We start from the raw sequence: 26,948 nt of genomic DNA on the forward strand, positions 1-26,948 counted from the left end.
AAATGACCATTTCACACATGTTGAAGAGGAGGTTGTTATATAGACATATAAGCCCAGTTTATTACTCTTTGCCATGCAGGAAAATCTTTTAATGGGTGTTACAAACAAGATTCTGAGGAAACTGTATTACTCCATTACATGTTTAGTGACAGTCACAGAAGTCATTTGGGGAATGGTAGAATTGGGTATCAGGACGCTGTGGTCATGCCGGTAGCCAGTGGCCCCATCTATGCAGCCTCATATTTTGTGGATGAACAGTTGTAAGGACAAGGGGGAAATCCATGAGCAGCGAGTGCAAGAGGGAGGACACAGAGACGGATATTCAGACAAAAGTTTGCAAAAGTTCCCACCCTCTGGACTAGAGGTTCTCAGCAGCCTGGGAGGAATCAGACTCCCTTTCCTCATTCAAAACCCACCTCCTGGATACAAGACAGCCATCAAGAGACAAAGGACATGGACATAGGACAGTCAATGTTGAGAGTGAAACAGGACATCAAGCAAATATAGAGAGAGAATATCTGTCTGGAGCAGCCTTAGAAAGGACAAAAGGGCAAGGTTCACTACACAGACTGCACAGTGGGTTAAACACAAAACTTGTCCCACAGTCTCCAAGACATGGGTGAGAACACATGACTAGCCCTCAGTCCCCACTGGCATCCAAGTAGGTGAACCTCAATTCACACTGGGCATTGAGTAGCTTTTCTCTGGTGGAGAGCTCACTGGTCCTCTATGAGTCTGGGCAGTCTGTGGAGACATTGCTGGTGATGGCATTCAGGGTTGGCTCAGACTGCTCTCCATTCTGCTGGGAGAAGCTCACAATCTTCACTGGTAACCCTCATTGACACTGCTCTAGGTCAGAAACATCCAAATTGGGCTTCTTCCTGGGTAGCAGCAGGGCTAAGCAGAATTTCAAGCACTGTCTGGGCAAGAAGCCTTTATAGCAGATGTAGGCCAAGAGGAAGAGGATGAAGAGGAAGGGGATTATATGGAACCAGTGGCCACTTGACTTGAGATACACTCTCATCTCTGAGTAGAGCATACTGTGTTGTTGCCAATCTTTTGTCCAAAGGCTTGGGAAGTGAGATGACAGCTCTGAGGGATGGTGATCTGAATGACTAGCATTGAGGGAAAAGACATCTAGGAAGATGCCACTGATGCTTTGTGGGTTATTTTATATTCTTGTAGCAGTCAGATTTGGGATCATGCTTCACTTCCAGTATATACCTCTTTAGTACACGGGAGACTGTAGTGTTGCCAATCCTCTCCACGGACAGGCAGCTGTACACCCCGTTGTCCCTTTCAGACAGACTGAAGATGATCAGGTTTTTCCGTCTCTCAAAAACGTACTTAGGTCTTTTAGGATTCATTGTGTCATTGAAGAACTTCCACACTATTTGGGCCATGTTGGACTTTGCATAGCATGTTAAGTATGCGGTACAATGCTGTTTGTAAATAATCTTCTGATAACTTTCTATAATTTTAGCTAGAACATAAAAATGTGCACAGCATAATGATAGGGTTCTCTTCTCTGCTACTTTCAAAAACAGAATAATACAGGTCACATAAAAGTATTACCCACTGAGCAAGATGGAACTTCAGGACCACTTAGACAAAGACATATATGACCAAAAGATAAGATGAGCCCCAACCAACAGACCTTGGGGGCAAGGAAACCAGAAGGCACTGGGCAGCAGAAATCCCAACTCCCACTCTGTATCCCAGGAGAAAACTCATCAGATTAGGGAGGCTGAGATCTAGCCAGCTGTGTATCTGGTGGCTCAAAAGATGCTTACATTTGGGTGCCAGTCTTCTCTTTTCCATTTCTCCTCCCCAGAAGACTGGTGTCTGGTCAAAGAGGGGAGGCAGAATGGGACAGAGAATCCTGGCCTCATTCAGTCCCTGCCTCCGGTTACACTGCTATCCCCCAGTAGGCTGGCAAGGTAGGTGGAAACAATCAGATCCAATTATGGACTGTTGTCTGAGGTGCTTGGGACCAAATGTGTTTTGGATTTCAAATTTGTTCAGATTTTTGGAATATTTGTATATGTCTTGTCAGGTGACCAGAAATCATTGGTGTTTCAAGTAAATCGAATGAACATAAGCCCTAGAGGTAAATTTATATAGTATTTTAAATAATTTTATCCATATTTGCAATATGCGATTTGGCTTTTATGGTATCACATTGGCATTCAGAATGTTTCAGACTGAGAGAGGGAGGGAAGGGGTAACATTGTACAAAAAGAAATGCACTCTTTACCTGGCTTATGCCACTGAAATCTCTCAGTACATTACTTTTATATTGACAATAAGGTGTTTTTTTAATGTTTCAGATTTGTAGATTTTGAGTTAGACTTGTTCCACCTGAACTCAAGTGCTCCCATTTCCCATTCTTAGTAGGTCGTGGTTTTGTTTATTGAGCTCCAGATGAGCAGAACTGAAAGGATACTTGCAGAGGAAGAGTTTTTCAAAGGGATAGGATCGGGGTATGTGACATGACTTGGGACTTTTGCTCCAGAAGGAGAAAACACACACACAAGCACACCAAACACACGTGTACCACATATCTCAGAACAAAAATACTATGAAGTGGCTGATTGGCCTAGCTGTTTCTGAGGGGATGATATAACAGGGAGAACTCACTTGGGCATGAAGATACATCACCACTCATGTCCTGAATGCAAGTCCTGAAAGAGAAAGGACACCCATCACTTCCTGCTCACTCATGGCAGTGCTTGCCCACAGTACCCCACCAATACCTTCTGGTGCAGCCCTGGGCCTCAGGAAGAGCCACACAGGCGCCCTCTGATGGGCTCCAGGCACAGTAGGGGTCCCGGGCCAGCACACACTCCTCACAGCTGCTGTGCTTCCTGCAGAAGGCCAGAGGGACTTGGACCACTCCTGAGTTGCAGCTGGCGTAGGCAAACTTGCTGCCCTGTGTGTTGGAAGTAGAGACAGAGCAGGCTTAACCTGGACTCTAGTGAGACAAGGGTTCTGAGAGTGTCCAGCAGCTGTGGGAACCTGGTAAGGATGACCTTGAGTGCTGCATTAAGGGAGAAAGGCCTCTCTAAGTCAGAACCATTCCGTGAGCAAGAATACAGACAGCCAAGATCACTGTCCATTTCTACTTGTGTGAAAGTCAAAGCAGTGTGTTGAGTCTAGGGGACAACACTCACTGGGCCTTTGTCTTGAATCCTGCCTGTGCCAGCCCTAGTCCCTTGTGCCTGTTCTCATTCAGGATCAGGTTGTTCAATCCCCATCTAACTGCCCTTGCCTGTGGAGGCAATCCTCTTGCCAACCTCTCAGCTTGCCCTCCTAGTTTCACTGCAGGTGAGACATCACCACAGCCAGAGACCAAAGAGCATATTCCCAAAGCCAGCTCATTCTGGCACAAATGACAGAATTCATCAACACAGACAGGGCACTGTATCGCTGAAGCCTCAGTCCAGCTTCATGTGTGAAGACACCATTAGCTTGTGCAAAGAATGAGCAGAAGGTTGGCAATCCACAGAAAGGAGAGTAACACCCATGGCTTCTCATTTATCTGTCTGTGAGGAGGAAACCAGCTGCCATGCTCTTGCATGGACCTTCTCAGAGCCAAGACTTCTCAGACTCTTCCAACTTCTAAGACCCTCACTTGGTTTGTCTCCAGCTCCATGTCGAGTCCAACCACTGGCCTGGTGTTGGCACAGTGCCCATAGGCTATCAGGACCATTGGTTATTTCTAAGAAACCATCTCTTGAGCTGGGAACTCTGTTTCACATTAGTAACCTAGGAAACATCTGACTAAGAAAGATCAGTAATTCCTAAGGGTATGCACCATTTGGACTTTATTCAGATGAAACACATCTTCACCCTCAGAGGACACATTCAACATGGAACCCAGCATCTGGTTGGAACTCATGACAATGTTACAATTCTAAGTATCATAGGCTAGAAGTTTCCAAATTTGCAGCCCTATAGATCCACCTGAGCAAGCCCAGATGCACAAGAGAAAAAGGCTTTGGCTTTCAGAGAAGAAGAATAGAGGATGACCTCCAAATTAGTTTGGAGAATTACATGATTGAAGTGTGAAATGTCCTAGGAAGGAGACTGATCTGGATCTTGTTGTGAAATCTGAGGTATGGACTATGCTGTAGAGTGGAAGTGGTTATTTGGGGCAGGTTGAAGGGTTGCTATGCTTGATCTACTAGTCCCACGAGAGGCAGATGGTTGGCTGTGGCAGGTGTTTTGGTTGTATGGAAGAAGCTTCCATTCCAGTGGCCTCTAGATGGCTTGTGATCATCATCAGCAGTAAATGGCTGTTACCTTGTACTGTTAACGAAATGATGATACTGACAAATGTTCAGTACAGACTCAATTCTTTGAGTGTTTTCTAAGGCAGGCTAAATCCACTGCAAATGTGGAACCCACTGTTACAGGTACCCTGCATGCAGATGGTTAGCTATACTTAACAATATCAAAGCCTATCCCACTAAAGCAATGAATATTGGTTAAATGTGTCTGCTTATAGTCTTAGACATGCCTTACCTTGCAGGCAAGGTAAGGCCTTACTTTTCCTATACCCCGATGTTGGCTGGACATACTGATGCACAAGGAAGGGAAAGGACTCAGGGAGACTTAGACAGAGCCTACTGATGATGGTACTAGCTGGAGGGATGTTTACAACACACTCCAACTACACGTCCCCTTTCCATTGTGTTCTCCCAAACCCACATCCCCAGGACAGTGAGAGAAAATGCCAGACACACCACAACTCACTTGGCCAGGTCTTAGAAGGCAGGGACACACAAGTTAATGTGATGCCACAGTGTGTTGTGGGGTTTTGGAGCAGATAACATGGTTTGTCGTACAAGGATGCTAGGCCTGGGGTCTAGGAGATGACGCTGCCTGTTTGACGTGCTATATGAGGTGAGGCTTTTTGGAAGCACATGAACCCTGCCTGCTATCATCATCACTATTCTGCAAATCCAAAATCATTTCAAAATGCAATTTTAAAAATGTCAAAGGGCTGGGTATCAGTGTCTCAACTCTAATCCAAGCTACTTAAGAAGCTGAGATGGAACGATCATAGAGACTCCATTTTAAAAAGAGCAGAAAAATGTCAAGATGGACATATGGCTCAAGTGATAGAGCACCAGCTATGCAAGAACAAAAATAAGCAAGCAAGACAACAAACAAACAAAAGACCGGAGATTCCAACACATGCTATGCCATGGGCAAACCATAGTGAAAAAGAGCAAAATCAGTGATGGAAGGACAGGTGCTGCATGATTCACCTTAGATGAACTGCCCAGAATGGTCAAATTCACAGAGACAAAAGGCACATTTACAGAGAGAACATGAGGGATAAGGAGCACAGAGCAGGATGGGAAGAGAGTGCCAGTACAGGAAGGTGAGAAGCTGTGGAGACAGAAGGAGGTCATAGCTTCACAGCAAGGTGACTATACAAAATGGCAGGATGGTAAATGCCAAGTCATGTGTATATATTTTTCCCACGACTGGGGATGCAACCCAAGTTCTTACTGATGCCAGGTAAGCACTCTACCACCTAGCCACACCTCAGCAGTGAATGAGCAGAACCTATGCCTGTCAGCTCCTCTTTTCAGGTGTGAAGTTACCTGTCACCAGCAACCCCAATGGCTGACTTTTGGCTGATGGCAGGTACACACAGCATTGAACTGTAACTTCTCTATGTGGGATTCTGCACTCGTGTGCCCCAGAAGCCACTTTGGTTGGGGTTTTTAAGAGATACTATAGAAAAGAGCCTACTTTCCAATGGAGGTCCATTCTAGGATCTGCAGCTTCTCTCTGGAAAACACTGCACCGTGGAAGTCTCCTAGGTGCTGCTCCAGTCTGGCTGAAGGAAGTGGTTCAAGGAAGTGGATCAAGTGGATCAAGAGATTTCTAGCAACTGGCTTTGGTTTGAAATCCCCCTGCAAGTCTCTGTCCTTTTGGTTCAAGACGAAATGGCAAAATAACATGGAAACACAGTATCTAGGGGTTCACAAACTCACCAAGGGGATTTAAGTTCATCTCCCTTTTAGAACCAGCAAGTCAATGCATTCTGCATTCACTGAAATGTGAGTCCAAAAATTAGCCAGTTTCCTCATGTTCTATGGGTACAGATGGAGGAGAGGTGGGACCCTAGAGTGATATCTGGAAACATGCAGCTGCTGTGAGGTCAGTTCTGTACCATGCAGATGGATGGGGTCTTTCTCAGAGGTGGCATATGGACAGAGGTCCAGGAAAGGCATCAGCTCCAGGAAGGCAGCACAGATAAGGACCACTGTGAATGTTCATCTCTGCGTCATGCTGGCACATGAACAAACCTGAGATTCTCTGCCACAGAGAAATACACACTGGGCCAAAGAACTTGCAGTCCCAGAGCCAGGATTTGAAATAAGGTGCATTCAGAAGCTACATGGCAGAGCCAGCACTGAACATAATAGAAGCATGGTCCATGTTATAAGTATGATCTAGGTTAGTATGGAGCTTCCACCTGATGCCGCCAGGAGACACCCACAAACAGAAGGAAGCATCTTGGGCTAATAGGCACATGGCAGGCAGGGCCTCTGTCCCATGCCCTCTCCCGTGAGACAGGTAGCAGCATAGCTCACAGGTCCTTCCTGGATCTTGAACGACCATGACTCCTGTAACCTTAACAACAACTCACTAAGAAGGTTCTTTATCCACATGGTACAGTGTGGGACAGAGGGACAGAGCACACAGTTGGCATACCCAGGATCACATGGTTACACATAGCAATCAGAATCTGGACCCACTAATTTTTTTTGTTGCTGTTGGTCATGGAGCTTGAACTCAGGGCTTCCACACTGTCCCTGAACTCATTTGCTCAAGATTAGCACTCTACCACTTTAAGCCAAGCTCCACTTCAGGTTTTGGTTGGTTAATTGGAGTCTCATGGAAATTCCTGCCCAGAGTGGCTTCGAACCATATTCTTCAGATCTCAGCCTCCTGAGCAGCTAGGATTACAGGGGGAGGGGGGCACCAGCTCCTGGTTTGGACTCATTTTTGCATTCTTCTCAATAATCCATAGAAGCTGTCACACTGAGTGGCACAACTTATCAAAGTGAAAGGAACATGTCATTACAAAACTATATGCTATAAACCAACTGTACAACTCAGGTTGGGGGGGATGGGGAGGGGAGAAGGTAGGAGAAAAATGAGGGAGGAGGTAAGAAGTTTGATAATAAATGTACTTACTGCCTTATGTATGAAACTGTAACTCCTCTACATCACTTTGGCAATAAATAAATCATTTTTTAAAACATGTTAGGCTATAGCAAGTAGGCCAAACACAGCAATTCCTGCATGCTACCTGTTTCTAATCAGGGTTCTAAATCTAAGTGTATATATACATATATATATATATATGTACATATATGCTAAATTTGATATATATGTCAGGCATGCTATGTACATTGTGTGTATACATATATACACACTTATATATACATACACACACTATATATGTATATATATATAAATAAATAATCTGTAGGCTATGAAAGGTTTAGGACATGCTAAAGTTGATGTCCACAGACAAGCTTGCAACTCAATGACTTGTCTATGGCTAACTGAAGCTATAAGCATAGCTGAACTCTAGGGCACAAGCTTATAGCCTCAAAACTTCCAGAAGGCATTGATGGACCAGGACAAGAAATTTTTGCTGCCCCTGGTTTGGGAGTAAGTGCAGTGTTGAGATAGCAAGCTGTAGAGTACAGTGAATTAACCTTTTTATTCTCACCAACTCCTATCCTGATGAGTCTCTGCACAACCTGACAGCTCACCAACACAGTCTCCAAGCTCACAGATGAGGATACAAAAATAAAAAAACTCAGTGAAGTTCTGTCTCTCCAGCTCTGAGTGTGCACTTTCCAAGCCTGAAATTCCACATTCCTAGAATGGCTTTGTGTGCATGTGCAAGGCCAGCTCACCTGGGCTAGACAGGCCAGGGCTGCCAAGCTCAGGAAGGCCAATCTAACATCACAGATACCCAAAGCCACCAGCAGGGCTGCTCTCCAGCCCTGCTGCCTGGGCAACTTTACCTTCTTTGAAGACAGCAACAGGTTTTGGACTGGCTCAGAGTTCTGGAAAAGCCGTGTCTCCTCAATGATGTGCATGCCGTTCTGGAGCTGGACAGCTTTGTGCAGGGTGCCGTGTGCTGCAAGGTCATATCCACAGGTCAGGAAGAAAGGCCCAGAAAGACACACCGAAGACACTGATATCAGAGCAAATACTCCTTCTGTACTCTCACATCCCTCACTCAATGAGATGCTGAGTCTAAGAGGACAATGTTCCTTTAGGAATGAAGAAGAAAGCCTTTGGCAAATAAACCATTGCACATGTGAGTGCCAGGCTACTCTGATTTTGTTATGAAGCAGAAGTCCTGTCCTGTGGGTGATCCAGCAACCTTTGTCAACAAAGTGTGCACTGAGACAATGGGAGGCAAGTTTCATGTGAGTTGGCTCCTGGGCTCTGCTGGCTCTCCAGGGACTCCACTAAACAGAGACCTCAGGAGAGAGAGCAGAGCAGAGCAGAACAGAACTAAGGTGGAAATTTCCAGTGATGGGCTTGATGTCCTGTCAGCTGTTATGACTGCAGGCCACAGCCCCATTCCACAAAACTGACCCTGGAACCACTGCTGAGGGGAGTGTGCCCCCATAGGTCAGGACCCATCTCAGCCTGGCTCCTCCCAGGTTGCAGGGACAAAGCCTCCCAAAAGCACTTAGGAGAGGCCAGGCTGATCAGGGCTCACAACCACCATGGTACAGGCATGACCCTTGTTCTCCAACAACAGGAGTTCTCTGCAACAGTCCAATCCTGCTTCTTTGTAAGCATCCCAGGCACCCATGATCGCCTACATCTGGAAGGCCAGCTGTGGTAACATCTCAGAAATCATTTCACTCTATCACAAACCACTTGAGTCACCCCGAGGGAGATGCTTTGTGATCTAAGCAGAGGGGATGGTTTTTTTTTTTTGCTTGGTCATTCAGCTTGAACTCTGTGCCTTGGCACTGTCCCTGAGCTTTTCAGCTCTCCCCTTTAAGCCACAGTGCAACCTTTGCTTTTCTGGTAGTTAATTGGAGTTAAGAGTCTCATGGACTTTCCTGCCTGGGCTGGCTTGGAACCTGATCCTCAGTCCTCAGCCTCCAGAGAAGCGAGGATTGCAGGCCTGAGCCACCAGCACCCAGAAGCCCAGGGAATATTACTGTCTTATTACTGAAGGACAAGCACACTGTGCCTGGGAAGCCCTTAGAACCCACCTGTGCCGATAAACATGACATCATAGAAGTTCTTGTCCAGGGCCTGGGTCCTGTCCACCACGATCTGGGTGTAGTTCACATCTTTTTTCACTAATATGGGCTTGTTGCCTATTGGAGTTACTGACTCTGCTATCAAAGGGTGGTCTCTGATGAACAGCAGTGTTTTGTCTGGTAAATGCAAAGAGCTGTTGTAGTTGGCTGCACGTGTCTCGCTGTTGATGCACTGTGAGGACAAAATTTCCCCTGGTTAATATGCCTGAGCAGGCATAGCAATGGCAGGCCCTTTGCAGCCCTGCAGAACCTACACTGATTGTCTCCAAAGAAGGACGACAGTAAATACCTGAAATAGCCTCTCCATGGTAGTCAGAGGAAACAGTGTTAAATCACAGTCACAAGATATCACTGCTTTTCTCCTATAATCAGGGGAGGAACTATGTATCAATGAAAACTATCAAGGTTTTCAAATGGAAAACACTTACATGATGGAAGCATACCAACCAAGCATTGCTGAAAAATAGCCTGGTTCTAAATAAACATAAAAGATAAAAGTCAAGAAGGATTTTGGGTACCAGCTTCCTCATATGCAAAATCCAAAATTCATGAGCACAAAATAGCATGTCATACTGTACCCAGAAGGAATGATAATGGTGTCAAGTCCAGACACCCAGAGAGAGCCAGGTCTGGGGGAGCTACATCGACAGGTCACGCCCATCCAAGAACCACACAATCACCTATTTATGACACATGTAATAGTGGATTGGTGGCTAGGTTTTGCAGATCTCTATGAGAAACTGAAAACAATGAGTCCCAAATGTATTATGCAATTATGTATTATGGTGAGTTCAAGAAACAGAATATCAGTACCACATCTCATTAAAATACAGTATGGTAAGACCCATTAAACACCACATAGAGAAGAGAGAGGGGCTAAGCTCAATGCTTGGGACCTCGGTCCCAGAGAACAACCAGCCTTGTACAGTGTGGCCAGTTGAACCACTTGGGGGGAAGCTCTGGCACCTGTAAGAAGTTTTAGCCTCTGAGCCTGGACCTTTTGACCAGAAGAACATCCCTCCCTGGAGCCCCTGTCCTGCTCACCATTCCAGGCCGAGGTGTGGGCACTTCACCATGGTAAGTTACCCATTTGGGGTATGAATGCACACTGGCTTTCTGCAGGTACTTCCCATGGGAGAACACTGCCTCTACCGTGGACAACGCATAGGTGCAGATCGCGGACATTCCCACGTTGTTCCTGTGGAGAGCAGGCTATTTGGATGCCTGAAGTGCAGCAGGCTAGAGGGAAGCACCTCTACCCACCCTTACCCCTATCCTTACCCCTATCCCCACCCACAGAGGGCACTTACAGCTGGGGCACAAAGAGTGCATAGATAACAGGCTCCTCGGCTCTTGGGGGATGCAGTACAAAGGCATCTTTCACTATGTTGAAGATCAGGCCTAGGTCTGGCTGGGAGCAGAGTAGCTTGGCCTTCAGGAAGGATGTCCACTTATTTTGCAAGATCTTCTGGCCACCCTGGTCATCCTAAAACCCAAGAGACATTACAGGGGAGTATAGGTGACCCTATAAGCATTCAGGTGGTGGACACAGAGCCCACCTGCCTTCTCAAGGAGTCAGCATGGTCCAGAGAAGCCCTACTGCTTGAAAGAAAAGCAGTATAACCATGCTCAGATCTGACTTTGTGCAGTAAAGAAGGAAACACAAAAACTCTCCTCTCTGAATTCTCATTTCATGACAACCATGTTTACATTTCTTCAATGTGATACTGAGCTCTGGCTCTGAAAAGGCAGGGCCTTTTGTGAAATGACAATAAAGGTGAAAGCAAAATGGTGAAACTGTCAATAAAGGTGGGAGGGCCAGGCAGTGGCAGGTAATCTTCTATACTGAAGTCCATCTGAAGTGAATATACCGATGTCCCTCTTTGAGAAATCAAGCCCCTACTTCCTTCTACCTCCTGAAGTATGGCTAAAGTGCTTTGGACCTACTATGTTTATTTTCTTTAACACTGTTCAGTGTGCTGACAACTGAGAGCCAATGGTGAAGTTTATACAATTGTAACCTGCAGAGAACACAAATGACCCCTACCATATCCATCATTTTCTTCCCAGGTCCAGGTTTTCTATTTGATTTTTTATTTGATATTAAAAAGGTGATGTACAACAGGGCTACAGTTATATAAGTCAGGTAAACAGTACATTCCTTTTTGGACAATACCAGTTTCAGTTTCTGTGTCTATTATTTTGACTTTTTTTGAGAGAGAAACCAAATTCATGTGAACTTTATTAGAATATATCATTATCACTCTTCTATGGGTGACTAATTATTATTGCTAATCTTTTATTGTGTCTAATTTACACATTAGTTTATCATATGCATGTTTGTTTAGGAAAAAAGCATAGATGGATTTTGGTAGCAAATTGTTTTTAGGAACCCATATGGGTCTTGGAACAAATGACCTATTCATTAGGAATGGAACCAAGGGGAAATGTCCATACAGAAGAATAGGAGATAGAAAACCTTCTTTTCTTTTCTTTTGTTTTGGTGGGGTTTTTTTTTTTGCCAGTCCTGGGGCTTGAACTCAGAGCCTGAGTACTATCCCTGGCTTCTTTTTGCTCAAGGTTAGCACTCTACCACTTGAGCCACAGTGTGCGACTTCTGACTTTTTCTGTTTATGTGGTGCCGAGGAATTGAACACAGGGCTTCATGCATACTGGGCAAGCACTCTACCGCTAAGCCACATTCCCAGCCCCTTCTTTTATTTTAGACACAATGATTTCATATCTTTACTGTGAAATCTCAGGAGGACAAATGATGAATGTACTAAGAATTTCCCTTTCTTCCAGATGTTTAGCAGGGGGACTTTCCAGCAGGTGTGTGGCCATTTGTGTCCTGGGCCTTTACAACCTGAGGAGCAGTGGAAGGATCTGTGTGCACAGGGTGTCAGCCCTGGGTCTGTGCTCATACTGGCCTCAGTCCAGCACTGAAGTTCAGCAGGAGAAATGGACTCTTAGGGGACAACAGAAGCCACCTCAGACCAGACCTGGAGAGACCAGAGACTTGTGTTTGGTGTAGGTTTGGAGGAGCGGGAGAGCTCTTACCCCTCCTGCCAGTGCTGTTGTTAGGGCCCTTTGCACACCTACAGGGAGTTCTGACCTTACTGTGCCCACGCACCACACTACATAAATTTTATTACATTAGCTGGGCACCAGTGGCTCATGCCTGTAATCCTAGCTACTCAGGAAGCTGACATCTGAGGATTGAGGTTTGAAGCCAGCCCTGGCAGGAAAGTCTGTGTGACTCTTATCTCCAATTAACCACCACAAAACTACAAGTGGTAGTGTGGCTTAAAGTGGTGGAGCACTAGCCTTGAGCAGAAAGAACTCAAGGACATCACCCAGGTCATTTGTTCAAGTCCCATGACAGACAAAAAAAAAATACCATGCAAACCCCAAAGACCCTCACAACTTAGACTTTATGGCCTTACTGTTCTATTAATAGTTAATATTGCTAATGTCTTTCAATGACTCATGTATGTGTTAGTCTTTTCATAGGTACATAGGTACAAAATAAAAATGCATAAATTGCACTGACATGGACTCAGCCCTGCAGGATGAGGAGTGAGGCAGCCAATAGTGAGTGGCATTTGGGGGACTGAGTCAGCAAGCTGTGGCTAGAGGTCCTGACAGCTGATAAAGCATAAGCCAGAGAAGTCAAGTATTTATGCACAACAGCTACTTCCTGCCTTGCATGCTAGGCTCTTAAGGGAGAGGCATCCAGAGCACCCACTCTGTGCCATGTTGTCCTGAGATCCTTCCTCCTGTGATAAATTGATCCATGGTGATCACCACGTCAAAGGGCCATGTGGTATTTGAGCTTCTGAAGGCTTTCATGAGGGTGGGGCCATCTGGTGACTAACTTACTGATTGTGTTTTCCCTGGGTTCCAGTGCTCTTCCTACTTTCCCCCAAATGCCAGCCAAGCCACTACTCAACCCAAGGCCATTCTCTGTGCTACATCAGCACCTGCATGTAATAGCATCCTCACCTCTGCCCCTCCACACACTGGAGGCTTTGAGACAGACACACATTTTACTGCAGATTTCACTTGTGATACTTCACCCTCGTGTGGACTGAGAGCTTCAAACATTGAGATTTGAATTCCCACAGAATCTGGTGAGCACACTCAGCAAAATGGCCTTCTCCTAAGCTGAGGAGGTCTGAGGACAGTGCTGAGAACCAGAGCTTCTCAGTTGCTTGATGGGTGAGAATGCCACTGTAATCCCCACAAACACCACTGGAGCTCCCAAGAATGGAAGCTTGGCATCTTGGAGGCCTCTCAAAAGTGGCTGTTGTGTCAGGAAGGGATTGAGTGGCAGGAAAAGGTACATTTCCACCTGCTCCCACAGGATGGGATGCCCAAGGATAGCAAGGCAGTACTTACCACGCACACTCTTGCAATGCGTGGGACCTGTAAGTTGAAAAGGAAGTAATACTCCACAGATACTTCTGTGAAGAAGAAGTAGACCTTATCATCATCATCCTTGAAGCCATCGCGGCTATTCCGTATCACATCAGCATGGACAAAGTTAGGCTCTGTAGATAGATGGTACAAGATTGTCCCTGTACATGGAGTTTTGTGTTCCCACCTCCTCCCATGGTATCACAGGAAGTCACTTGGGGCCTGCGGGTATTCCTGCTTTGCCACTGAGCTACATCCCAGCCCCTGCAAGGGCATCTCCAGGATTGGGATTGATGACAGTGTCGAGCTTCTCCCAGCCTGTCTCACTATACTTATCCACACAGGGTTGGCCCTGTTGTTGGATCATTCTCACAGGCTCACCTCACAAGCATTCTGGAACCTCTCAGCTAGCAAACAGACCATCTTCTGACTTAAACAAGTGACTCAATCCAATTATCCCCAGCCGCAAGAAGCAGATGTGCTAAGATAGTTCCCTTGGCTGGCCCACTTCACTGAGTTGGTGGCTATTCCTGCTTATAGACCACAGGACCCGCCCATTGATCAAGAGGCTTCAGAAAAGCTCTGGGTCCCACTTGCCATCCCTCGCAAGAAAAGTCCAGCTAGAAGTCTCCTCCCATCTACCTGTAATTTCAGACACCAGCCAGGTGTTGGATGCAGATAGTGAGGCACACTGATGCCATCTGATTGGTCCCAGGAGGCTGACACAAAGGCTGCATCTTTCATGCCATGCCAAAATGATACCACATCCTAATGGTACACTGGTTAGTTCTCCACTTGGTATTTCTATATCACTTTATGAAAGTCCCTGAAGTCCATTCTCAGGACAAAAGATAAAAGCAGCCATGGAATGGTGTTGCATTAGCAGAAAGCACACCAAAAGGCACAACCATGGATTCCAATGGAGGCCCTCAAAGTTCCTGTGGCTCCACTGTGCTGAGGCTAATGAGCTTCAGTACTCCCACAGCTTAGGGACAGCAGAAGGGAAGCGTATCAGTGTATAATCTTCAAGTTCTAGACCTTGTGTCTTACCATACAGCCATGGAATGTCGGATTCGGTTTGCAGATGACTGTAGAAATAATTTCTGGAGATGATGAACTCGCTTCCCAAAAAATTATATGTTGTCCCAGCATAAAGCTCTCCATCTGCACAGGCCAAGGAACAGGGAGAACAGAGGAATAGGATATCATATGAGCTCTCTGCTGTGGCACTGAGAATGAAGTGTGTGTGTGTGTGTGCGCGCGCGCGCGCGCGTGCATGTATGTGTGTGTTTTCTGGTACTGGTCTTGAACTAGAGTCTGAGCCCTTTCACTTAGCAATTTTGTTCAAGGTGGGCACTCTACCTCTTTAGCCACAGCTCCACTTCCCGCTTTTGGTGGTTTGTTGGAAATAAGAGTCTCATGGACTTTTCTGGCTTTGAACTGTGATCCCCAGATCTCAACCTCCCCAGTGCTGGGCTGAGATCAATTTCGTTGTAACCGCCTGAAACCCTCACATAGACGAGATAAGATTTCCCTATAGATTCCTAGACTTCTGGGATGCCATGTCTACTTTGTGCATCGATGAATTTTTTTGACAGGGATAAAAATCAGATGCCAGTTAAAAGAGTAGTAACGAGAACTTCCTAGAACCTGTAAAGTGACAGCAACCCAGGTGCTCCTCCATTTATCATGGGTTTTACCCTAATAAAATCACACTATTTTGAAAGCATTCTAGGTCAAATGCACTTTAAGGCACTTTCTTTTGAACACAACCACTTTCCCTCACCTATGATAAAAGTGCTCAAAACACACTAGTCTGCAAGAAGGCAGAGTTACCTCACCCAAAGCTTACTGTGTACTACTCACATGTGATGCACTATACTCTACACTGAAGGTGAAGGCTGAATGGGTGCAGTGTGTACCACATCATCACGGAGTGGAAAAAAGGTAAATGGAACCACTGGATGCTGGGACTGCACAGTAGTGGGTAGCCATAAGAGTTGTGGGACCATTTTCTGAAGAGTTGTGAGACTATCACAAAACATATGGCTCCGTGTCCCAACTCCCTCCCAAAAGGAATATCTGAACACTATGTACCAATAATTGACATGATATAATGGCAGTGGCTGTTTATCCCATTCAACAGTGAATTCAAACCTCTTCCCTGCTAGGTAAGTAGTCTGTGCTAAGGGACATACATCTTCTGCAAGGGCAAGTGATGTAAAAACAATTCCAGGAAAGAGAGATTAAAGAAGGGAAGTGGAGACCAGTTCTGAGTGAGAACAGAATACTTGGATATAAGCATAGAAGTTAAAGGAATTTAAGCAACAGAACTCACCAACCATGACAGATGTGTAAGTGTGTGCAGGGCTAAAGGGACACTTTCCTCTGCCATCTTTCTTAATCCACAAAAAGTCAAAGGCTGTTAGGTTCTACAGTTAAATAAAGAAAAAATACATCATAAGACATCTGATTTTCCATGATAACAGTGTGTCTTTGTATAATTTAGTTTGACAGACTCCTTGTTTTAGGAAGACCAGTAGAGTTGAGAAGATGGGTGCTGGGCCACATGGGTCCTACCCTTGGAGACATGCTGCATGTCACCCAGTTCAGTCTCCACATCAGCACCTCAGGCCTCGGTTGAGCCATGCAAGATCTCAAAGCCTCAGTCTCCTCATCTGGAAAATGGAGACAGAGAAGCTGGTGGCTCTAGGGTTGTTAGAAAGGCCATTAAGAACCAAATACAGGATATATTCAGCAAGTGACCATAGGATGCAGCATTTTACTCTAACAAACACAGAGAGAAGCACATTATCCAAGAATCAAGCAATAGGTAGTTTTTGTTGAAAATGGAAACAAAAATAAGTAGTAGAATCTCTCTATGCTTGATCACATATTCCAAATGGACCTATGGTCTCAAAACTCAAAGCAAATCCAAGCTGCACTGAAAGAAAGGATAGGCCAGGACTTCAACCATGGAGTGATTTCTTTATTTGATAGTAAACTTCAACATGAAAAAGGAAGCAAGTGGGTAGAGCCAAGTAAAGAAACAATTGAAAACTTATCTAGGGCTGGGGATATAGCCTAGTGGCAAGAGTGCCTGCCTCGGATACACGAGGCCCTAGGATCGATTCCCCAGCACCACATATACAGAAAACGGCCAGAAGCGGCGCTGTGGCTCAAGTGGCAGAGTGCTAGCCTTGAGCAAAAAGAAGCCAGGGACGGTGCTCGGGCCCTGAGTTCAAGGCCCAGGACTGGAAAAACAAAACAAAACAAAACAACTTATCTAACATGTAAAAGCAAAATCAAATGAAATGACAGATGAAACTCGGGGAAATGCCCCGAAATGGCATACAAGATTTCTCTGCCTTGAAAATTACTTGATCAGTAAAATCTTTCCAGAAAACTGTTCTCTTTTTTTGCACATAAGTAAAAAGAAGTATCTGTTTTCATATCTCAGAAACACCTTCTTCATCCCCTATCAACTTTCAATTCCAGTAGCAGAGGGCATCAAATGCCATATACAACCACTCAGTGAATCTCATTGCAAGCACCAGGTTTCGTAAGTGAATTTCTTTCTTTTTTCTCATGGGAGATAGGGTCTCCCCATGTAGCCCAGGCTGGTTCTAAACTCATATTTCTCTTGCCTCAGAATCTGGACTGCTAGGTCTACTAGCATGGGCCACCACATTTAGCCATTCTCATTAACCATTAAACCTTACCGAAGAGCCCATACGTCATTGTGTCACTTCTCTTACTCAAGGTTGGATTGAGGTTTGATTTTCTTTTTTATTTGTTTTCTGTGCTGGGGGATCAAACCCAGTGTCTCTTGCATGCTAGCTAAGTGATCTCCCTCAGACCCAAAGCTGGGATATTGTTTTAAATTCAGTCAGTTAAAATAGTAACACACAAAGCTGTATATTCCAGGAAGCTTCTTCCCTAACCAGTTTCACAGTCCATGGGTTCAGTAACCTACAACAAAGCCAGAGGTCTCAGTCATAAGATGACCTCCTGAAATCCAGCTGTGCCTGCACAGGACGTAAATCGTCCCTTCGTTCTGTGTGTCCATGCTGTATGCTCATTACTCACCGAGAAGCCATCTTGCTCATCAGATACAGTATAGAATCTGGTACTACATGAGATTCCTGACATTTATCCCCATCAGATAAGGGGGGGTGCACCTTTCATACCAGCAGATACTTATTAAATTCAGGGATGGTCACTAGAAAACGTGCTTCATTTTCATCCCTACCATATACCAAAATGCTACTTCTCTTACTGTAGATGGCCATTGTTAAATAACTCATCTAGTAAGATGAATAAAAAGAATCTTTCTAAAAGGCTTAGATACCACAATCTGAGTTTCACCCCCTGTAGTTTTTGTGATAAAGAAGGCTCCTTGGCACCAACACACAGCAGTAGTGCAGGATTCCAGGGGGACTCAGGAAAGGACAGGAGGTGCTCATGCTTCTCAGATCACTTAGAATGAGGGATGCTAAGAGGACCATTCAGTGGGGTTGGTTTCCCATCAGCAGCTGACAATGAATGGAGACATCTTGAGACTCAGCAAGGCGCAGATCAAGCATACATACCTTCCAGCACTGGAACTTCCATCCTGTGATCCTGAGCCAAGTACAGTTAGAACATGAAGATCACAGCATTAGAGAGCATCTGTCAGTGATATATTCCTAGACTATGTCTCCATCAGTGCCAAGGATCACTAGGCCCTGAGCCCTGCTCAAGCCATGCCCTATGCCAGGAACACCAGGGCTCAGATTAGCCATGTAGGCTGCAGGCTCATTCTACAGCCTAGGGAGGCTTTCCAGACAGGCCGAGAGTTGCCTCAGCCCTTACACTGTGGACCTGAGAAAATGCTATTGCTGTTTGTGGTAGAGTTCACTTTATGTCTTCCCACTCTGCTTTAGCCACTGCCCAGGCTGCTATGAGCAGGACTGGCCATGGAGTGAGTCTGTGTACTCACCAGGAACTGACATGTGGGCTGAAACGCATTTGTCCCACACACATAAAGGAAGGTTGAGGTAAACTGCTGCAGCACCCGGACGTAGTTGAGGCATTCTGTCTGTGGGGAGATAAACACTATCAACAGCCAGACACTGAAGTGCCATCCACATCTACACTGTGATGTCTGGCTGAGCTTCCCTGCCTTTCCTTCTGATTTCACATGATGACCAGCCAGTTCCCGCAGCATAAACCTTTGTCTTCTATTGTTGTCACGATCACAAGCTTTTCAGGTGCCAGGCCAGTCTTACTTCAGTCCCTAATTGATACTTGGCAAACACTGGTGAGGAAACATAGAAACTAGCTCTACAGTTGACCTCAAATTGTATTAAGGACACCTCTGTAGAAGGAAATTTATTTTACTCTCATATGCACACAAACCATTTCTTTGGTTGGCCTCTGCCTCCCCTGTGACACTGCCCTCTGCTGGTACACACCCAGTCTGGCAATGACCTTTCAGTCCTAGTCTCACCTGAAGGGAGAAAGAAGCTGGGCACAGAGGGGGTGTCACCCATTGTCCAGCAATAAGGCCCCTGTAGGAAACTAAGGCCACACAAAGGGACCTACATGTCAGTTAGGATGGACAGTACTTGGATTATATATGCTACAGACAGAATTTATCTAAAATCGTCAAGTTCTTTTGGGCTGTGACTGTTTTGAAACTGGTGGGCTGTGGTTCACAATCACCCAAGGGGCAGGAAGGGGCTCCAAGCCGTTCTCTCTCTGCTCAGGGAGGGCAGAGTCAGTGTCCAGCTCCATCTGCTTTAAAGATTCCACCAGTGCCTGTTGTCCTCTTGCTTGCTCAGGGAATACTGGATTTAGAGACAAATGCTTTAGGAAAAGTGGTTAGCATGTTCTTAAGTGTGTTTAGAAAAAATATGTTTTATAAATGATTTCATTTTCAGCTAGCCAACAACTGCTGGACTTTGCTGTAATTCAGCTGTTATGAGCAATGATCATCAATGGCTCAACTCCACACATGTTTTGTTTTTTTTTTTTCTTTTTGTAAATTTCTCCTTTTTTCTTTATTGTCAAAGTGACGTACAGAGGGGTTACAGTTTCATATGTAAGGCAGTGAATATATTTCTTATTCAACTTGTTCCCTCCTCCCTCATTTTTTCCCTGACTCCTCCCCTCCCCATTTCCCTCTCCTCCTCATGAGTTGTACAGTTGGTTTACACTGTATGGTTTTGTAAGTATTGCTGTTGCATTGGTTTGTCTTTTTATCCTTTGTCTCTCTATTTTGGTATTTCTTTATCTTCCCTAGTTCCAATACACGTATATACAATATCTAGGGTACTAAAATAAGTTACAGTGATATAAGGGGTAAAATCACGGGAAAGAAATATGGAGAAAAAGGGCATGGTTTCACATGGCATGCTGAACATAACAACTTGTTTCCATAACCTGAAGTTCATTTTGCTTAGCATCATCTTAGGTGTTCATATGGGCATAGCTATTGAGCTATTGCTATCTTCTGCTAGGACTATAGCTCCACGAATTTGAAACATAGATATCTTCAAGTACCAGGCAAGGACAGGTTGGTGGATTGGATGGAGAGAGCAACCCAGTGCTCCTGGGGAAAGGGACACACAAGGGCTCCCTGAATATCACCATGCTGACCGCCTGAAGGGATGGGGCTCCACTCACATCCAAACTGCAGGGAGCACCCTGAATACTAAGCAGGTTTCTATAGTAACAAGCCAAGAAATTTGAAGAAATCCAATTCATGAATTCATGATTCCAGTTCATGAAGTAGCAGACATTTCTTGAGGGCCTCCTGTGTCTGGCACCTACTGTGACTGGGCTCATCCCCAGTCAGGAGCAGAAGGGATGAGCTCCCTCAGTCTCTGTAATGACCTACCTGAACCCAACAGGAACATTCAGTCTCACACCACACCTAGCTGCATGAAGAAGATGCTGCAGAACTGGTAAGATTAGACTACTGAGGAATACAGGTGGGGGTGTGTAATTGACAAAAACACTTACCTCTTTTGATCTCCCTTTTTCTATGCAGTCTGCCTTTCTCTCATCTGAGGCCTTCCACTGTGTCTATTAGGGAGGAATGAATGAAAGCTAAACAGTGAGATAAAAAATGCACAGCTTAAAAGTACATAGAGTTCAGAGGCCAGATGTTCCTGAAATGAGATAAAACTTCAGATTTAAAAGGATGACTGGGGAACCATTTAGGGCTTCCTAAATCTTCTGATTATCACCCTGATAGAAACCAGTGGACTGTAGGAGGCTCTCTCACCCCTCTGGTTCACTATGGAAGAACAGCAGAAATTAAAGTATTCAAAGTGGGAAAACTTACCTTATTTAAAAAAAAAACCAACACTAGCTTGTGGCAACACTTTGCTTTATACAGGACTTGTGGCTACCAATTAGAAAGAGAAGGCACAAGTAAAAAGATGCAATTACGACTTTGGTGAAAAGCACACTTTGGCTTTGCTGCTGTGGACCAGGAGGAGGAGTCTGTCTACATGGGGGGCCTGCAGGGCCAGACTCACCTTGCTTGCAAGCAAGGGCTCTTCCCAGGCTAGCACAAGTCAGATGTGAGAAGACAAGAGCCCCACATTAGACACTAACAGGATACAAGGAACAATGTCAAGATCAAGACCTAACACAGAATGTAGAGTGCTTTTCTCAGAAAGGAAACAGTTCAGTACTACAAGAAACTGCTCATATAGATAGAATTTGTAACTGCAATCAGCCTTGGGGGTTATGTGGGCACAGGCTGATTTCATGTGAACTCAAACTAAATCTTGAAACAAACAAACAGGCCTGGGAATATGGTCTAGAGGTAGAGTGCTTGCCTCAACTACATGAAGCCTGGTTTCGATTCCTCAGCACCACATATATAGAAAAAGCCAAAAGTGGCACTGTGGCTCAAGTGGTAGAGTGCTAGCCTTGAGCAAAGAGAAGCCAGGGACAGTGCTCAGGCCCTGAGTCCAAGCCTCAAGACTGGAAAAAAAAAGGCAAGTGTTTTCTTTCTTTCTTTTGCTGTTTTTGTCTTTCCTTTTTGTTATGTTTGTTCATTTATATGCTTTGGGGAATATAAGGGGAGGCACAGAAAGGGAGGGACAAAAGGTGAATAAATGCAGCAATAGTATTCACTAAACACTATATAGAAATTGAACTATACGACTTGTGAGTGGATGGGTATGGAAAGGAAAAACTGGGAAGGAATGAGGGAAAGGGTGACATTGTCCTAAAAAGAAATCTACTGTTAAAAAAAAAGAGTAACTTTGTGGAAGAAACTATGCAATGTATATTATCTCTCAATAATAAAATAAATAAGTGAAGGGGAAAAAAAAGAAATCTACTCTTTTTCTGACCTATGAAACTGTAACCCCTCTGCATATCACCTTTATAATAACAATATAAAAAACACACAAACAAAAGTATTTGTGATCAAGTTAGTGAAATTTGATTGCCATTTGATTATTATTTGATGACATGAACTCTTTGGACCCTTTTTATTTCTTTTCTTATTTGGACAGCAAAAAATCCTTCCCCTAAGGACTGAAAGTGAGGCCTGGATTTTTGCCTTAAGGGCAACAGACACAGAGAAGGTGCAAACTAAGAACAAAGCCTGGCCTATGGACCCATGGGGTGTAGTGTTAGTGTCACCACAGCTTTTGGTCATGGGCATGATAGGAATTTATCCAAAATGAAAAGCTCAAAGGAGAAGATAGAAAGAAATGGGCCCTTGGTAGGCTGTGAATACCTGAGATGGGCTTCGTGAAGGCAAGGCACAATGCGGGTTTTGAGAACAAGAGAGGTTGCATACTCCAGCAAGACTGCCCTTCACCCAAAGTGTAGTGTGCCCCTCACTCACCTCCAATTGCTTCTGGGAAATGTTGAGTGCATTCAGTGCAAAGATGGCCTCCCGGGCGCCCACATACAGTGTGTCCTTGTACCTGTTCAGCAGCAGCTCGGAGTAGTTGAATACCCCTGGCTCATGAAACTGCAACAGTTCTACCTCTGAGGGAGAAAGGGGAACTAGCGAATCAGGGAAGGAAAGACAGAGCCAAGATGGCATTTTTAATCTTGGACAGATTTGAGTACTGCACATGGCTATAGGATGAAGGCTGGGGAAATGGGCTTTTCCGCCACAGAGAAGAACAAGATCCTTGAAAAGCAGAGCTATAATATTCCGCAACCATGTGTGCATAAGAGGCTATCGCTTATCCAGGTAATTCAGCTAGTGTGAGTGAGCCAAGTCTGCATCTGGCTACCCTTCTTGTTTCTGTCAAATTGTAAAACCCCTATTGCCTGGTCTCCCAGGAAATCCCAGACCCAACATGCCCACCCACCTCATCGATATGTCCCAATCACCCACTGCTTAGGTGTGCAAAGAACATAACAATTCAGAATTTTAAAAAATAGTCTTGAGCTGGGAATATGGACTATTGGCAAGAGTGCTTGCATCACATACATGAAGCCCTGACTTCGATTCCCCAGCACCACATATATAGAAAACAGCCAGAAGGGGGCTGGGAATATGGCCTAGTGGCAAGAGTGCTTGCCTCCCATACATGAAGCCCTGGGTTCGATTCCCAAGCACCACATATACAGAAAACAGCCAGAAGTGGCGCTGTGGCTCAAGTGGCAGAGTGCTAGCCTTGAGCAAAAAGAAGCCAGGGACAGTGGTCAGGCCCTGAGTCCAAGCCCAGGACTGGCAAAAAAAAAAAAAGTCTTGAGACAGTTGCCATTCCCATATGAATGCCAAGTTTCATGCTTGTAATATGAAGTGATTGTTGGTATTTCACCCTGGCCTCAAGTGTGTGATATCCCTGCCTCTAGCTCCCAAGGAAAAGAAAATCACAGATGGGCTCCACCACACCAAACCAAGCATTATTTTATAAAAGTTGTTTCATATTTTAAATGCCTAGGCATCAGTCTCAGAGTTTTTAAGTTGGCTTTATTGACAAGTGTCCACTTGATTGAATAATCAGGAGTTTAAGAAGTGTCTCAAGATCCTTACAACATGTAATTTCTCATCGTTTTCTCTGTCTGCAATGCCAATTACAGCCTATGTCACATTCCTCCAAGAAGCTTGACCCTGAATACCTATTCTTCAATGCTGTGATTAATTTGAACAGAGTTGTTTCCCTATGAGCCAATCATCTGTTTTAAGATTATTTTCATTAAGCTATGAATCCTTGAGAATATAAAGAGTAAAATCCCCGGTACTTTGTATTTGTGCTGTGCAAAACAACACAAATCAGAAAGATCTGGGGCCTAGGACTTGTTGTACTAATTTTTTATTGCAGAAGGAAGCACACAGAGCACAAGTTTTGACTGTGCAAATACCATCCTGGAAATGCCTGAGATATGGAAGCAGCACCATGCTCAGCACCTCCTAGTACCTGTGCTCTCCATCCCCTGAACCAGGGTCCCAGGTCCCAAGACACAGGTCCTGGGAGAGGAGAAAAATCACAGCTGAGACCAGAGAGCAGCAAATGCATGGTATAGACACAGGCCTGACACTCAGTTGAGGGGCTCTCTCACCCCACTCTTCACCAGTGTGCAGGGCAGGAGCTTCTCCAGGAAGGACCTGAGTCATCATGGAGTACAAGAAAGAAGCTTCCCTTCAGAGATGTCCTAGTCAGGGCCCAGAGAAAGCCTTGTGGAATGAATGCTTCCACTCACCAAAGCATCCCTCTGATCAGCAGCATGGGCTGCCTGCTCACATAAAGTGAGCAGGTCAAGAGCTGGGTGCTGAGCCACTCATGCCAGTGTCCCCCTATGTCCTGTCCCCTTCATGTACCACCAGAACCCACACAGCACTAGCTCTCACCTCCAAGTTCCCAGGTGATCCGGGGTATGGGTGCAAATGCCACCACCATGCCAAATCCCACCACTAGGGCCAGGAGCAGCCCTCTGATGGGGCCACACATCCTTATGGGTTAGAGGGCCACATGTAGAAGGTCTTCAGCAGGCTCATGGGGAGAAGGAGAAGGAGGCTGAAGGTGTTGTGTAAGTTCAGATGAAACACAGAGCCAGGACCTGGCAGTTGTGCTCAGAGCTGGCACGTGGTGGGATCCCCAAGAACCAAATGTCTGGCCAGGTAAGAAGTGGCCACTCTCTCCTCCTGGGCTTTGAAGACCCCTGCTGCTTCCTATGACCTGCAGAAGAAATACTGGGAGAGAGAAAGACAAAATCAAATGTCAGGATGTTAGGTTACACACTGCTCTTGCTTCTCAACATCCTCTCACTTCTCTTCCACCTCCCTAGCCACAGTCCATCTTCTAAGGCATAGAGGCTGTCAGATGGGACATTTGAACAAAGACAGAGGACAGTGCCAGAGCCACAGGACTCAGGACTTATTTCCACTTTCATCTGGCAAGCTAACATTGTGGACCAGACTCAGAAATGGGCCTGACGCAGGCTATGGAGGTACTGGTTAGTTAGAAGTGACCAGCCAATAATCTACTTCCTTCCTACAGGGTGCAGCATGTGGCTAGTAACCAAACACACGAAGAAGGCACAGAGCCTGGGTTTGTTGCTCATAGAGCCCTAAGGCTCTCAGTTCCTGTAATGTTAATCCATGTGGAAATGGCAAGAGAGACCAGATGTCCACAGACATTAAGTGCATAGATACACCTGTAAAGATGTACAACCTGTATACACACATGTGTATCAGGTATGAATGTTCTATGTACATACATAAACATGTACACTCATGCAAGGATGCACTGTATGAGAAACACAACGACTCTAGGTGCCACAGATCTTCAGCCTCACCAAGAAACAGTGGTGCTCAACTATGATTAACCAAATTCAGACAACCCCAATGCCATATTACAAATCTAGATCTCACTCTTTAATGAGCTGTGGAAGACCAGGAAAAGGGTGTGTTGGGGATTCAGCTTGGCATTGAGGGGGAGAGGGCGGTCCTGAGATGCTGCCTTTCCTCCTGCCCTGGGGCTGTGTGGAAGCTAGCCACACCTACCCTCTTCCCGGGTCCAGAACCAGAAGAGGGAGTTAGACTAACCCCGCCTCTCATCTGTGAGCACGGGTGCCACCTTGGCGCTGGCAGTACCCAGGGGGATGGGGACCTTATGGGACATGACGTTAACCTTGGAGGAGGTCCTAGGGTATCGCTCTTGGACAGATAGCTCATTAGCCAATCGCTAGTGCCTAGCTAGGCGCTCCAAGTCCCTCCCCTTCCCACCATCACTACTGGTATAAGTGTATTTGCCCTTCCCCTTATTAAACGGAAATCCAAGGAGCTTTCCCGGAAGCAGCCCACGTGTCTCGCGCCTTTGTTTTTAGTAAGTCAAGGGGGAGGAAGGGCGTCTTCGCATTCTCACACAGGTTCGAGGCTTTCACATAACCATGGCTCCAGCCTTACTGCCTGCAGGTTGGGCATCTCGTGCTTGAGGGCGAAAGGGGTTACACGGGAGATAGATTTAGCCCGGCAAGGGTGTATAGGCCTGACCTATGCACTCATCTCAAGGGTTTATCTGCTCACCCATGAGTGACCACAGGCTGTTCTGGCTCTAGCTCACCCAAGGATAAGCACCCTGAAGTCAGGAACTCTCCAAATCCTTGTTGCCTATAGACCTGGAGGTCATTTGTCTTCATTTTCAGGTTCTATCTCCATCTCCTGGTCCCTATAGCTGGAAAGCAGTCCGGACTAGATGCTGACTGCCAAGTTCTCACAATGACACAGCCCAGATACCTCACACCAAGGAATGATGCCAACCCTGACAGGACACACAGCAGGAAGTCAAGAGCTGAGGGATGAAAGAGGGAGACAGCGTTTTAACCTGGGTCGACACGGGCCCTGGACACTGCTTGGCCAGAACACAAATCTGTAAGTCAGGTGAGATTCTGTTCCTCCATCAGCGCAAGACACTGAGAAACAGGAGGTCCTGCAGCCATGTAATCCACTTGAGCCCCAAGGGCCTTTCGTCTAATCCCAAGCATCTGCAATGTGGAATCAAGTGCAGGTGGCCAGAAAAGGGACACGTTATTCAGATTCACAGAGTATCCACCACTGAGGAGCTTCCCTAGACACCACACACACACACACACACACACACACACACACACACACACCAGTCCTGTGTTTACAGCATGGGGAATGGTTGTGAAGGAAACTATGGGGGAAAGGCAGGAGGCTTTCTGTGACCCATTCCACATGTCTTTGTTGTGCCG

General features: G+C 45.6%; 1 protein-coding gene across 1 annotated transcript; it reads right to left on the bottom strand.

The window, feature by feature from the left end:
* Window positions 1-593: 593 nt before the first annotated feature.
* Window positions 594-24,682, bottom strand: LOC125346292 (semaphorin-4D-like). The gene is made up of 14 exons (XM_048338762.1): window positions 24,583-24,682; window positions 22,618-22,763; window positions 20,766-20,828; window positions 18,739-18,837; window positions 16,096-16,189; window positions 14,808-14,921; window positions 13,740-13,891; window positions 10,649-10,824; window positions 10,383-10,536; window positions 9,288-9,510; window positions 8,070-8,185; window positions 2,757-2,932; window positions 2,641-2,684; window positions 594-1,483 (listed from the first exon to the last, which is right to left on the bottom strand). The coding sequence occupies exons 1-14, from the start codon at window positions 24,680-24,682 to the stop codon at window positions 1,167-1,169; spliced, it is 1,974 nt and encodes a 657-aa protein (XP_048194719.1). The 3' UTR covers window positions 594-1,166.
* Between the last annotated feature and the right edge of the window lie 2,266 nt (window positions 24,683-26,948).

This window comes from Perognathus longimembris, chromosome 1 (genome assembly GCF_023159225.1).
Source record: "Perognathus longimembris pacificus isolate PPM17 chromosome 1, ASM2315922v1, whole genome shotgun sequence".
Taxonomy (NCBI): Eukaryota; Metazoa; Chordata; class Mammalia; order Rodentia; family Heteromyidae; genus Perognathus; species Perognathus longimembris.

Coding starts and splice junctions, on each gene's coding strand:
- LOC125346292 (XM_048338762.1), bottom strand. CDS start 24,682: ATGTGTGGCCCCATCAGAGGGCTGCTCCTGGCCCTAGTGGTGGGATTT. Junction 20,829..22,617: donor TTTCCCAGAAGCAATTGGAG/GTGAGTGAGGGG, acceptor CCTCCCTAATAG/ACACAGTGGAAGGCCTCAGA. Junction 8,186..9,287: donor TGTCATGTTTATCGGCACAG/GTGGGTTCTAAG, acceptor ATGACCTTGCAG/CACACGGCACCCTGCACAAA.